At 48.0% G+C, this 13,682-nt stretch overlaps 1 protein-coding gene across 3 annotated transcripts in view; it reads left to right on the forward strand.

The window, feature by feature from the left end:
• Positions 1 to 13,236, forward strand: part of Dctd (dCMP deaminase) — a 56,433-nt gene extending 43,197 nt beyond the window's left edge. For all 3 annotated transcript variants that reach the window (XM_075986759.1, XM_075986760.1, XM_075986758.1), the window contains 3 exons: positions 8,900 to 9,016; positions 10,350 to 10,446; positions 11,898 to 13,236. In XM_075986759.1, coding sequence (XP_075842874.1) covers positions 8,900 to 9,016; positions 10,350 to 10,446; positions 11,898 to 11,976 — 293 coding nt within the window. In that variant the 3' untranslated portion in view covers positions 11,977 to 13,236. The remainder of the gene's footprint in view (positions 1 to 8,899; positions 9,017 to 10,349; positions 10,447 to 11,897) is intronic.
• Positions 13,237 to 13,682: the final 446 nt, after the last annotated feature.

A 13,682-nucleotide genomic window follows, 5' to 3' on the forward strand; every position in this document is an offset into this window, starting at 1 on the left:
AGGCTGTCCCTAAAGTGGGGGTATTAAGGGGTTGTTTGATCAGGACAGCAGAGCCTAGGGATTCTGTGCTGGGGCCTGAAGGCTTGCCTAGGAATGCAGGGGTTCCAGGACCTGCATGGCTTGGAGAATCCCGAGTTGGTAAGCTCCTCCCACCCATCTCCCACGCTGAGCTGAGACGGAATCACAGTTGCCAGAGCATGGATCCCGACTCTTGTTCCGGTGCCCGGTGTACTCCCAGTTTAGCCTTTAAAAGCTGGGGACCCAGCAGGCCGGTTTTGAAGCCCAGCTGTGTGTGTTTACATGACAGACTGTCAGGGTGGTTGCTCTGTTGCTCCTGGTACCTCTCTAGTGCCTTTCAGTCACTGCACGTGTGTCTCATGTGAGCAGCAGGTAGGGAGTTGGCCCGGCTTAGCCATGGATGAAATGCAGTTATTTCTACATCCTCCCCCTCCTGACCTGATTGTGTGCCCTTAGCACATAGGGAAGCAATGTAATTAGAGTTCTGGGGGCTTTATTATCAATAATGGAAACACCACAGTCAGAAATGTCTTTAGCCCTAAGCACTACCATTGGGGCTAAGTGGCTCCCCTGGGTGCCTTGAGTTGTTACCAGCAGCTCTATCGAGAGGCAGAGGAAGGGGGTAGAGGATGGGATGGGAACAGAACTGCGGAGGAGAGGAGGAAAACACGTCCTCCTGTGGTCCAGCTGCAGCGTGCCTCCAGGGCCACCTGCTTACTCCAGGGCCACCCTACAGGGGAGGAGACACACAAGCTTCCATTACCGGAGGATCTTGTGCACTGTGCTGGATTCTGGGCTCTGTAGGGTTTCTGAGGGTGGGGGGATTTTTCTCTCCCTGGTCAGGAGGCTGAAGCTCAGACACACTGCAGTCCGTCAGAGTCCTGACCCGGGAGTCGGTGGGTGATGGACAGCGATGTGGGCCCCATAAGGGGGAGATAGGGGGGAAAGGCAGAGCCAGCAGCAGCTCTGAGAACTGGGGTATGCTGTTTCACCAGTGGCCCCAGGAAGTCATTGCAGCAGCCAGCAGGGCTTGGGTTGTTTGTGGATGCTATACCAGTTCGAGCTTTGCTCGAAACTTGGGGGACTTCACAGCTTTTGAGCAAGTAGCTTGTGTCTTTTTTATTTTATTTAAATAACTTTTTTCATTTATTTTATATACCATCTAGTTGGTATTTTACATACCAACCCTCCCCTCTCCTCACATCACCTCCCCTTTCCCATCTACCCTCCCTCCCCATCCACTCCTACTCCATCTCCATTCAGAAAGGGACAGGCCTCCCATGGACTTGCCCATATCCTGGCACTTCAAGTTGTGGGTAGGACCTAGCTCCTCCCCCTACTTGGAGGCCAGGAAATGCAACGTGGTGAACAGGTTACAAAAAGCCAGCTAAGAGCCAGGGAGAGATCCTGCTCTCGCTGTTAGAAGCCTAACTAAGAGACCAAGCTGCCCAGTTGTGCCTTCACTTTTAAATCTGGTTAACTTTCCACCGTCGTTTCCTAGCAGAGACTTCTCTGGGTACAGGGTGGAAATAGAAAATTAATAGACGTTTGTCCAGCTGGACGCGGGTTTCTCTGAATTATCTTAGTTTTCTGTATTTTTATTTCCACATACAAACTATACTATCATGTCTCATGCAAAATTGTGTGTGTCCATGATGCTGAAGGCTGTGAGGTTCTATTCCACCATCTTCTGAGGAGAAAGATCCCTGGCTAAATATGGGGCTGGGAGAAGGGAGCGGCAGTAGCGTGGACACATAGTCCTTTGGTCCTCTGTCACCTCGGTCATCAGGGAGGCCCCTGGTGACCATCTCCCAGGAGTTTTCACCATTGCAGGGATCTCCTAGGGTTGAAGCCACCCTTTCTCTGACTTCTGACTAGCGGTAACAAAGGTGTCATTAACATAATTCTTTTCTATTGTAAGGCTTTCTCCTCCAGGTTCCCTGGGTGCTCTTCATGTAAGTGTGCACAGAGAAAGGCAGAATGGTATCATTCGGAGAGACTGGGGCTTCAGATATTCGGAAAACTCTGATAATTGATGAGCCTGCTACTTCACACAGTTACTAACCTTGCTATAGGAGAAGACCAGGTACAGGGGTGGGGGTGAAGACTGGGTCAGGTGTCTGTGTATGGTGGTGGTGGGGGATCCCTTCAAGTGTCACAGCCGGCAGGGAAGTGATCCAGGCAAGGTAAAACTGAAACTCAAGTTAGCAGGACTTAGCTGGTCCTGGGTCAGAAACTTCTAGAGCAGTGGTTCGCAACGTGTGGGTCACGACCCCTTTAGAGATTAAACTACCCTTTCACAGGGGTCATTGGAAAACACAGGTATCTACATTAGGATTCATAAGAGTAGGAAAATTGGATTTATGAGGTAGCAATGAAAATAGTTTTATGGTTGGGGGTCACCGCCGGCCGCATCAGGAACCGTATTAAAGGGTCACAGCACCAGGGAGTTTGAGAGTCGCTGCTCGCCAGGTATTTTATTGTTAGCGTATTTAAACAGTACAATGTAGGGGAACAGTTTCCTGATGTAACACAGCTCGCAGTGCACCAGGAGGATTAAGGCATGACTTCATCCAAACTCCTTTGCAAAGTACATGTGACGTGTTGGGCAGTGGTGGCAGGCGCCTTCCTTCAATCCCTGCACTTGGGAGCAGAAGCAGGAGGATCTCTGAGTTCGAGGCCAGCCTGGTCTACAGAGCGAGTTCCAGGACAGGCTCCACAACTACACAGAGAAACCCTGTCTCCAAAAAAACAAAACAAGGCATGTGACCATGAAGAAGGGTTCTGTGGCTTAGGAGCCTAAGATCTGGTGTGGTGAGGTCAGCAGGCTGTGAAGTGCTTTGGACACCTTCCTCAAGGACGGGTTCTTCTGACTGAGAAACACAGCTAAAGATAAAAGTTTGGGGTGGGGTGTTGGATGGGGCCCTGTTTTACAGAAAGCAAAGGTCTCCTGGGTCCACTCCCAGCCTTCTGGGTGGAAACAGATACTCATTTCCTCTTGAGGAAACAGCCCACGTGGTTAACATTCCCGGTGTCTCTGGTGGTCTGTGAGCACTCACACCTGCTGCGACACAGGTGTCACATTGTTTGGGAGCACATTCTGGAAATGTCGGTTTCAGATTTGGGGGTAGCCATAAAGAGTGAGCCTCTGGGGTCGGGCCGAGTCTTGGGTAGCGGAGGCTGTGGTTTGCCTCAGAGGTTTGGCTGTTGTTAATTATTGACTGGAAGGGGAGGTATGCGAAAGGCTGGCAGAGACATATGAGGCCTTGTCAGGGTGTCTTTCAATGATTAAGAAATAAGGAGTTGAAACTCCATTTTAGTTCTAGACGCTGAAGCAGTTCCTTAAATGGATCACCGAGAGGCGTGTGCCCTTCCTCTTGGTGGCCGTTACCTTCGGGCACTGCGCATTAGTGAGGGCAGAGGTGGGCATAGCCGTGCTCCTGGAGATGTGCCCAGACTCAGTGACTCTGACACTCGGGTACCCTAGGAGTAAACTCGCTTAGATTCTAATTTGGAGAATAATGGCAAAGAGTTTGGTTATCAGCTCATAGGTGGGGCAGCCTGTTAATGTGTATAAATCAGCCTTTAAGTGGGGTACCCCATTTATGTCAGTTCCTAATTGCAGGGTGAAATCCAAGAAAAGAGAATTGGGGCTCCTGTGTTTCTCATCGTGTCTCAGGAGGAGACTAAGATTACATAGTATGTGCGTGTGTTTGTGTGTGTGTGAGAGAGAGAGAGAGAGAGAGAGAGAGAGAGAGAGAGAGAAAGAGAGAGAGAGAGAGACAGAGACTGACTGCCAGGTTATAAGTGTAGCACTTAGAATTTGTTTAGCATCATCTAAATGTTTTCTTTTTCCTATTTTCTTTTCTACTTGAGTAGCTGTAACAGTACCAGTGTCTAAAATAGATATTAAATTAGCCTTACATCGAATGCGATGGACGTCAAATCTATAAAATGTTGAATCTCTTAAATCTAACAGGGATGGAGTACATCCTGTTAATTTGTCAAACTTCCAGAGAACTGCCTTCATGAGACAGTGAGGATTAATCAAGCCCCAGTGAGAGCGAATTTGAAAAATATAGTTTTCTAATTATACAGTCTCTTCTCAGTGGGCCAAGGTTAATGCAGTTCTGACAGTAATAGAAAAAAAGAAAGAAAGACCAAAGTGTATGAATTGTCTCATAATCACCTGAAACGGGCTCAATTCTGATCGCCGCGCTTTCTGTGCTTTTAATCTGGTGTTTTCAGCACTGGTTCTTTTCTTGTTCTATGATGTTGGGGAGTAATTAAGGGGTTCATGTCACTCTTTGTGCTCTTCAGATAGCTGCGTTATTGGGGGGCTTGAGTTTTTGCGTAGCTATAGATAGGGATTTCTAGTTAATAATGGGAAAATTCGCCTTTTTTTTTTTTGATCCTGTGGACTGCCTTATGAATACTTGTTAAGCATTGTGCATCTTAAGTTCTCTGTCCTGGCCTTGTGTGAGTATAAAAGTCTCATAGGAGAACTGCCGGACAGAGCCAGTCAGGGTTGGTTTTCAGACGCAGGCACGCTGTGGGCTTCGCTTCAGGTTTTTAGTAGTCCCGTATCACCAAGCAAGCAAGCAGCGCCTGATAACAAATTTATTGAACTGATTTCGTGGCTTCCTGGGTTTGGTTGTATGTTCCTGTAATCCCAGGACTCGGGCTGAAGAAAGGATTGCCTTGAGTTCAAGACCAGCTCAGGCCGCATGGTGAGTGCCAGTCCAGTTAGGACTATAGCAAGACAGTGCCTCAAGAAACAAAATACCACAGAGAGAGAGAGAGAGAGAGAGAGAGAGAGAGAGAGAGAGAGAGACAGAGACAGACACACACACACACACAGTAGGGTCATGAGAGAGAAGGAAGGGTGTTAGAAGCCAAGACTCAGATCAGGGAAAGGAAAAGAGAGAGGAGGGAGAGGCCGTGTATGGAGGGCGGGGTGTTAACGCAGGGAGTGGTTATGACTAACGAATGTTCTATGCGTGTATGACAAGGGCACAGTGAAACCTATTGTTCTGTATAATTAATATGCCCTACCCCCCCCCATTGGATAGAAGAAAACCCGAGGTTCTATCTGCATTACAATGAGACAGTTATTTTTAACATTAGACTAGCAGTTGTTGAAATGATTTCTTTTTGAGAAGGAAGTTAAAAGCCAAGCATCTGACCTCTGCTGAGTGAATGAAGACTGTGGACGTGTTGAAGGAGAAGGAAGCAGAGACGGGGAGGACGCCACACAGCTCTGGGAGTGAGGGCTGCAGCCTTGTGCTTGGCCTAGAAAGGGGTCCCTGTTTTGTTAGTGAGAGCCTGTGTTGGGAATGGAGGAACGAACCAGGATGTTAGCAAGAAGCCAGAAGGCGCTGTACTTCATATTTTAAAAATTGCTTTTACTAATTATGATTATTATTATTATCATTATTATCATCTCTGGGGGGTGTCTGTATGTGGGGTGTGTCTGGGTGTGTGTATGTGCACAGATGTGGGTGGTTATGGCTTACATGTGACCGTCTGGGGACAGCCTTGGGTGTCCATCTGAAGATACTTTCCACCTCATTGGCCTGGACTTCAGCTCCATTGACTTGGACCTCAGCTACATAGGCCAGGCTAGCTGGCCAGAGGGCTTCTAGAGATCCGCTTGCCTCCCGGTCGCTGTCCTTGGGATTGCAGGCATGCACCACTGTGCCCAACCTTATGTGAATCCTTTATCAGCTGAACTGTTTCCCAGCTTGCTTTTACCTTATTCTTTTATTTTATTATTTTTAGTTTGAAATAAACCTTCTCAGGGCTGGTATTAATAGTGCAAACAGCACTCACCTTATTGAAAGCTCACAGGCCTTCTAACGCTGGGCAAGCTGGGCCTTGAGCCCTGAGCTGTTCCTGTTGGAAGCCAATCTCCATTCTGTCTCCTAGGGAACATTTCCAAGCTGTGGGGGAGAGATACTTGGACTTGTGGCCTTCCTATCCAGGACTAGGACAAGACGGCGTGAAGCAAGCTTTCTGACTTGAAGCACCCTCAGGGGTCACCGGCTTTCAGTGCACGTAGATAGCTGAGAAATAGGCCCCAAGCATTCCGCTCCGGTGCGCACTAAGCAGATTGAGTGGACGGTTGTCAAGATGGTCTGTTACCCCTCCTTAGGGACAGTGTGGGGCTCTAGGCCTGAGACCCAGCTGAGTGGCTCTTCACAGATGGATGAAGCCGTGATACAGAGGCTGTGGAGACCCCCACCTGAGAGGCAGGGTCAAGTGTTAGGCTGGAAAGACACAAGGCCTGAGTGAGGCCCTGAATGGAGGGAGTGTGGGAAGTTCCAAGGTGGGGGTGAGATGGGCAGGTCCAGGGCGAGGGTGTTCTCCCAGGTTGGGGAGTCTCTAGACCCCTTTGGTATTAGCCAGATAGGCCTCGGTAGGATGGGGTTCTGGGGAATAGTGTGTTGTGGTTTCTAAAGTTAAAAGGGGTGCAGGACTGAACAAGAGCAGTTAGAGTAGGGTCTTTAGTCCCTCTCCTCAGACCCCACGGTTTCCCTTTTGGTTGGTTCCCATTGGACTTTGAAGGTGTAAGCTTGCGGGTTGGGAGCTGGCCTGTGTGCCGACAGTCGTTCACGTTGCCTGGACGACCTCATCTTCTCTTAATAAACAACTTCCCATTTTTCATCCTGTGAGTTTCAAGAAGATAAAGGACGTCTCCTTAGAATCCTGTGTCTTGTTTCTGTAAGCTGCTCGTTTCCTGCCATGGCAGAGGGTACCCAAGGTGCCCTGTTTCTTAGGGTGATTTTCACCAATGAGCTTCAACTTCTAGTGATAAACTTTGTTCCAGACGGCCTCAGGAGAGTTAGACAAAAGGTAGTTGTCGTCACTTGACAGTTCTTACAGAGGAGGACACCATAATACTGTGTAGTAGCAGATCAGTCTTGGAAGTTCTGAATGCTAACTCCGGCACTATTCCCAGAACCCTTCCCAGATGGGAAAGCCCACTTTTGATATCTGAGTAGAAGAGATTTTTTTTTTTTTTTTTGCTGTTTCCCAATGTCACCATCAATAATTGGAATCTGCATTTCCTCCTTTATTTACCCAATAAATACTTAACACCATTATGTTCCTGGCATGGCATTAGACCCTGGGGAAAGCGACAAAGAACTTAGAGGGCTGAGCTCTGCCCCCAAGGGGGGCATAAAGGAAACAATTATATCTAATTGTTTTTAACACTGAGCAGTGTTAATGCATCTATCCTGTCGTCTTGGTCACCAGGGAAGAAGGGGCCGTGGATACCTCTTGAAGTCCACTGGCCATGTGGCCAATCCCACCCTTTCTGAGCTCTCTGTTTTTCTGTCTTCCTGTGGCCCTGGAGTTTATCAGGCAGTGATACTTGGGGGACAGGACTCAAGCCCCTCTGACTAGCCATTGCTCTCTGGTGGTCTGTGATTTGAAAAATCATTGTTTCTTTAGTTGCCAGAAAACATTCCTTTTTCGCTCACTGCTGAGAACTCCTACTCCATGGAATCAATTCCTAGTTTCAGGATGTTAGTATGCACAGACATTTCCTGAGAGAGTGCTCCCTTAACTTCCCCATAAAACACTGCCAGGAGACTGTTCCTTCATCCTTCTGGCCCTGAATAGATTCCCAATAAACGTGCCTGACTCTATGAGCAAGTGGTGATTGTAATGCCCGGAGTCGTGAGCCTAGGCCACTGTTCACTAACAGCCTCAGTGGTTGGAAGTTGCATGGGGAAGCTGTTGGCTGCAGGGGCAGGTAGAGGAGATCTTTGAAGGGACCCGCGTTTGTTTTCTAGGAGTTACATGAGGTTTGGACTCTGCACTCTGCGGGTGCTTGTTTTAGTATTGTGTGCACAGTATATGTTAGGGATCTCAGAGAATCCTGTAGAGCGGGGCTTCCCAAAGTTGTTTGCACCTTTGAGTCATTTGGGGGATCTCTTAAAAGTTCCCAAGGCTAGACCATCGCTCTCCAGTATGGAACACATACTCAAGTGGGAGCTCCCCCTGGGGTAATGTTTGAGTAGTTGTCATAAGGAGCATGCCAAGGTAGTTAGAGCGCACACCCAAAACCTTCAGTGATGCTACCCAGTGGCCAGGTGGAAGGCCTGATGGCAGCGGAGGGATTCAGAGCGATTTCTTTGCTGGAGTTTTCTTTATTTCACCCCTGTGATGAGGGGGTAGCAACACCTAGCCTAACAGGACAGGGAACTGTATCAGCTTTGGGAACATTGAGAGAAAGGAGGGTGCTTCTTTTGACGTTGAACTCGGGCAAGGACGCCTGTGTGATCCTCTGGAATCATGGTGGGTGGATCTGTGTGTAGAGGGCTAGGCTGCTCATTGCCCTTAGGTAGACGAGGGAGTTTTTAAAATAGACAAACAGCTGATTATCCACTGGCTTTTTTTCTCTTTTCTTTTTCTTTTTTTCTTTTCCCCTGTGGGCTGAGCATGATGAGGGGACTCAGAATAAAAATTCTCAGCTTCACTTCTTGCTCTTGTGTTCTTATGCCCCCTGCCCTCTTAACAGCCGTGCTGAATACCCCCGTGTGTGCAGATCAACACACAAATGAGCCGTTTTATGTGGGCAGTTCAATACCCCAGGGTCTTGTGGAGCAGTGAGGTATCGCTCCGCTTAGGGTGGGTGGAGGTACTTGACCTCAGCCCCTCCTGGTGCTCTAGGTGCTTACAAGCCAAGGCCAGCTGCCAGAACAGCTTCCTCCCTGCTAATCACCACCCAGACAGACCACAGGGCCCTTCTTTGGTAGTCCTGGTATTGCTGTTTCTAATCAATTCATTCTTATTCTGGGCTATTTCTGAAGTGGAGACAGAATGACCTTTCACGAGCTGCAGCCTAAGCCCTTCTCCTTCCCTTTCACAGTGTGCCACGCCGAGCTGAACGCCATCATGAACAAGAACTCAGCTGACGTGAAGGGCTGTAGTATGTACGTCGCCTTGTTCCCATGTAATGAATGCGCCAAGCTCATCATCCAGGCAGGTAGGAACCAGGCCTTTCCCATTTGTCACATTTGCATCGGAGCCTTGCTCCTCAGCAGCTCCGTGCAGGTGTGTTTGATCTTACGTTGTTATTGTTTAGATCTGAATTAATTGCACTATCAACTTTGCAGGATGTTTCCCGCGCTTTGTTTCTGAGTGCTGCCAGGTATTCTAAGACTAATTGCATCCTCTGTGATTCTTAGCATGTTTTTAATTTAGTTTGCAACTTCTTAAACTGCAAGCTGCCAAAAAACAACACAGGCATTGCATGTAATTACTGTCAGTTTGCCATTCTCTGACATATTGTGCATAGATTAGGGGGAAGGGAGGGAAATGAACTTCTGTCAGGAACGAGGTCAGCTGGGAGTCTCTATATCAAATTTTAATTTGTACCTAATACATGGTAGATATTTGAGGATCTAAGTATACCTTTGCATATGAATATCATGAGATTTAATTGTTACTCTGAGCTTTCCTCTTGTGTAACATCTGCCATAAACCTACCACGCTGTATTCTGTATATTGGACCTGTATTTGAACCATCACAACTAAGAGTAAGCTACCCTTTATCTCCATAAAGCTCTCAGTTGGAGACTTAAACAAGACTTAGCATGTTTAGCCAGATGTGTGGGTTAAAGGGACTGTTCATCATGAGCCCCCGGGGTGTCAGAAAGGAAGCTGGTTGAAAGCGGACCACAGCCACCATTAAGGGGCAGCGTGGGTGCCCATGAAGCTGTCGCCGTGAACCTCTCTCTTTGGAGTGATTCCTTAGCTGGTCACAGGCAAAGAGATTGGCAGCTGATGCTTGCACAGAGCGCTGTGTGGACGTGTCCCTTCTGAAGGGAGTGCGAAGCTGCCCTCAGGAGAAGATGCTTAGGAGTCCTGGCTGAGGCTCATGCTACTCAGGGAGATCGTAAAGCGGACCTGCCCTCCACAGTGATGGCAGAGCCTTTCTTAGAAGCCTAATGCCGCTGACCTCTGGGTTGTCCAGCACCCTCCAGCTCCCCACCTTAGCCTCCTGAGTTGAGTAGATGCTCAGTGAACAAAGAATAGTTGCTTACCTGTCGTGAAGACGATTTGTTAATTGGATCAAGGCTTGACACGTTTTCACTTTGCATTTGTGTATTTAAAAACAAAATCCATAAAGACTGGAAGGCAGATTAAATGCAGTCCCCTCTGCGGTCCTGGGAGGCCGCAGGTGAGGGGTTCAGTAACTGGACTTTGTCTGCAAGCTCCCTTGGGAAAGGCAATTAATCATAGGCGCGAGGCTCTGTCTCTTTTGTCTGTCTTTTGCATTTTGTGTCCGGGCTTATCTTCCACTGTTATTTTTTCAGGTATAAAGGAAGTTATTTTCATGTCGGATAAATACCACGACAGCGAAGAGACAACGGCCGCTAGGCTCATGTTTGAACTGGCTGGGGTTACGTTCAGGTAGGTTGGGGACTGGCGTAGACATGCATGCGGCCCGCCCTGAAGTCTCCACGCGAGCCAGTGTCTTTGGAAATGTGACGGCATGTTCCTCTAAAGATTATTTTAGGTACGGAGTAATGACAAAAATATCTGGAGACGGCCTGTTTAATGGTTATATTTTAATGTTAGTGACTTGCTAAGGCTTAGACTAATTACGCAAGTGGCGAGAAATTTAAAAATTCACAACTTTTGTGCTAGTCCTGCCAAGCCTTTATAGATTTTGCATACGTAAGGGCTCTAGTGGAGATCGCTTAGGATGAAAGCAGCCCGCCAGGGTGAGACACTAGGAATTCTTCTCTGAGCAGCGTTTTGAATTAAGAGCAGAAGCCCTTCCGACTGCTATGATCACCTCTGCAGAGGGGGGGATTATGTTTTACTTGTACGTTTTGCCATCTCTTATGAGCAGCAGGAAATGGTTGCTAGAATGGGGAGCTCTACAAAGCGTCGCTGCGTCTCTGGCCAGCGGGGATAAGACCCGTATGATGGGCGACCTGCCCCATTCATGGCATTCTTAGAGATGTTCAATATTTTATTTGTTTTCTGAGACCGGGCCTCTGTATGAGTAGGCTGCCCCTGGGCTTGCCTCCTGCCTCAGTTTCCCCAAGTGACACCGCCCATCGTGCCCAATTGGAAATTCGATTTTTTTTGCACGATGCATATCTTGAATTATTGTGCCTTATGTACCCTAGTTTGCTTTCTGCTGCTTTGATTAACCCCTGACTGAAGCTAACTTGGGGAGCAAAGGCTTTGTTTGGTTTATGGGTTATATATAGTCTAGCATCCTGGAAGCTGGGGCAGGAAGTAAAGTCAACCTGGAGGCAGGAACTGAAGCGGAGACCATGGAGGAACAGCGCGTACCTGCGCTCTTGTTTCTTTTTAAAGCCCCTAAGTATCTTCAGTTGTGGTAGACGTGTTGAATATGAAAATGTAGAAGACTTATTATTTGCTTCTGTAGAGCTTGGTTTAGAAAATGCCCCCTCCTTCAGTGAGCTAGCTAGCTGTCTTTCTCTATGTATATCAGATGCAGAAGAAAGTGTACTGTGTTTGCTTTGGAGCGACTCTAGTTGGCTGCAGAGATTTCCTAGGAAATGAGACAAATAAGACGGGGAAACTGTAATCGGCTATCATGTTGTGCCGCTAACTTGTTAGAAACCCTTTGACTCCCGGATAATTCATGAACTCGGTTGAAGAACACACGAGCCGAGCCGCCCCATGCCTCCTCGTTCTTGTCTTAGTCTTGCCTGCCCCGTGTTCTTCTCAGTATGGGGCACTATAATTGGCTCCTGTAGAGATAAACCAGCAAGCAGATATTTCTTCTCTCGGCACTGGAAATACTGTTGAAGCTGAAATCAACAATGACTTTAACTGCTCGTCGGATAAATTCCTTTACATACTTTGTTTTTCACGTTTAGGAAATTCACACCGAAGTACAGCAAGATTGTCATTGACTTTGACTCAATTAATAGCCGACCGAACCAGAAGCCTCAGTGAGTTCCGCCTTGTCGAATCCCCGGAAGAAGGCTCGTCTCCTCTAAGAAGCCGCCGGTGCCTTTCATCTTGACGTTGCACATAACTTTTTAATAGCTGGCGTAGCACACGTAGACGGCTAAAGAATATGAAACCTTGAATCTTCCTCACTGTCCCTACCGTCACCTGGATCCCCATCTGTTTAAGCTGTGGATTTAGTTTGAATTAGAAACTAAGGGTCTATCCCCGGGGCTGGAGCGAAGTCCTTCCCCATCCACTGCCGGTGTGGCTGGGATGAGGGTTAGGGCAGTTAGGGCAGAGTGCCTGCTCTCTCGTCCACCAAATTCCAGCAGCTGCTCCTCGGTGCTACATGGGCCAGGACTTACAAATGATTGCTTGTGTTCTAGCAGGAGTGAGCAGACTCACGGTGATGTCAACATCTGGCCCAGAGGAAGCATACCCTGCCACGCCCTTGGAGAAACAAGCAGGACCCAGTGTGACGGTAGCAGGAAATTTTCTGCTGTGGGGTTGAGGGGAGCTGTCACCCACCCACCTACCCAGGGAAGGGTGAGGACAGCCCATGTCCTGGCAGATGATCAGTTCTTGCTTTCCCGCCACACACACAGCGGTGGCACGCCGTCCCTCTGGAGGGTAGCGACCCCTGTGGCTCCAGCTTCTCATCCTTGGTTTGTTGGTCATGTAGCACTGTTAAATCAATCTGAGTGATGAGTGGCTCTCCAGGAGGCAGCCTATCACTCCCCCTAGACCAGCTGTTGGTGACAGCTAGAGTTGTATGGCTGGGTGGTGTGGGGCATCCCCGCCCCCTCCCCATCCCGTTTCCCCTGCTGTGTGGGAACATCACTGCGCCACGTGCCAACATGGTTCATTTCCAAGGGCACCCTAGAACCAGAGGGTACATTAATTCCTGTCCCGTAAGAGAAGTGTGTGTTTACCTATACCTAGCGGTCGTCCATTCCAACCCGCTGGGGATTGTGCCCCGTTTGTGTTCTCAGCCACGCAGGAGGCGTCTCCTTCATCTGTGCGGTTGGGGGAATGTTCCGCTGTGTGCTTTGTTTTCAATTTCATCTAACTTCTTTTAAACATGCTCAGTGTTCTTGACTAAAATGGTTTCTTTTAGGGTACTCTTACTTTTTCATGGGTCTTGATTTTGTCCCGGAGATTTTTCTTTTGTTTGTTTTTTTACTCTGTGTTATGGGGCCTTTTGTAATTTGACTCTTTACCAATATTATTAAAATTTTATTAAAATCTACCAACACTAAAACATGATCGTTTTTATGTTATATATGCTCAGCTCTGCCTGTATTTTTCTTTACTGTCTGCAAAGCACATTACACAGGTTTGTGCTCAGAGAATATCTGAACTGCTGTTAATGCCATGTTCTTTCCAGGATCAGGGATGGGGATGTTTTTTTTTTAAAGACAGTGTATAGTCTTCTAAAATTGTAGGGGAGGGGTCAGTGTGTACCATGCCACAGTGCACACGTAGGGGTAGAAAAGAACTTCTTGGCCATCGGTTCTTTGTGTCTACCTAGCTCTGAGGCAGGCATTTCTCTTGTCCTTGTCACGGCTCTGCATACCTCTGGAGCTTTGCACGTGTGCATGGCTGTCACCTTCAGCTTTTTGCATGAGTTCAAGGGCTTGAACTCGGGCTCGAGCAGAGCGTGTTTTTACCAACTGAGCCATCTCCCTGGTCTCTGGTTCTCTTTTTAT

This window comes from Microtus pennsylvanicus, chromosome 9 (genome assembly GCF_037038515.1).
Source record: "Microtus pennsylvanicus isolate mMicPen1 chromosome 9, mMicPen1.hap1, whole genome shotgun sequence".
NCBI lineage: Eukaryota > Metazoa > Chordata > Mammalia > Rodentia > Cricetidae > Microtus > Microtus pennsylvanicus.